Source organism: Chaetura pelagica, unplaced genomic scaffold (genome assembly GCF_000747805.2).
Source record: "Chaetura pelagica isolate M959 unplaced genomic scaffold, ChaPel_1.0 scaffold436, whole genome shotgun sequence".
NCBI classification, from domain to species: domain Eukaryota; kingdom Metazoa; phylum Chordata; class Aves; order Apodiformes; family Apodidae; genus Chaetura; species Chaetura pelagica.
Window position 1 is genome coordinate 3,407,197 of NW_009953651.1, and position 332 is coordinate 3,407,528.

At 72.9% G+C, this 332-nt stretch overlaps 1 protein-coding gene across 1 annotated transcript in view; it reads left to right on the forward strand.

The window, feature by feature from the left end:
* Positions 1-332, forward strand: part of SLIT1 (slit homolog 1 (Drosophila)) — a 53,509-nt gene that overhangs the window by 50,678 nt on the left and 2,499 nt on the right. Inside the window, 2 exon segments of the mRNA XM_010000149.1 lie at positions 28-118; positions 196-306. Of these exon segments, the coding sequence (XP_009998451.1) occupies positions 28-118; positions 196-306 (202 nt within the window).

Here is a 332-nt window from a genome sequence, read left to right on the forward strand (position 1 = left end):
GAGCCGCCTGACCCCTGCCACCGCCAGCCCTGTGTCCACGGCCACTGCCGCCTCACCCCAGGTGGTCAGCCCACCTGTGAGTGCCACAGCGGTTACACCGGAGCCCTCTGTGACCAAGGTAGGTGCCAGGGAGGCGGATGCCCAGGGTGGGCAGCCCCAAGCTGGGACACTGGGCTGAGCATCGCTGTCCTGCAGAGCTGGAGTGCCACGGGGAGCCGGTGCGGGACTACCACCAGGTGCAGCGGGGCTACGCCATCTGCCAGACAGCGCGGCCGGTGGCCTGGGTGGAGTGCCGGGGGACCTGCGGTGGCCCCGGCGGCGGCGGGCGGCCC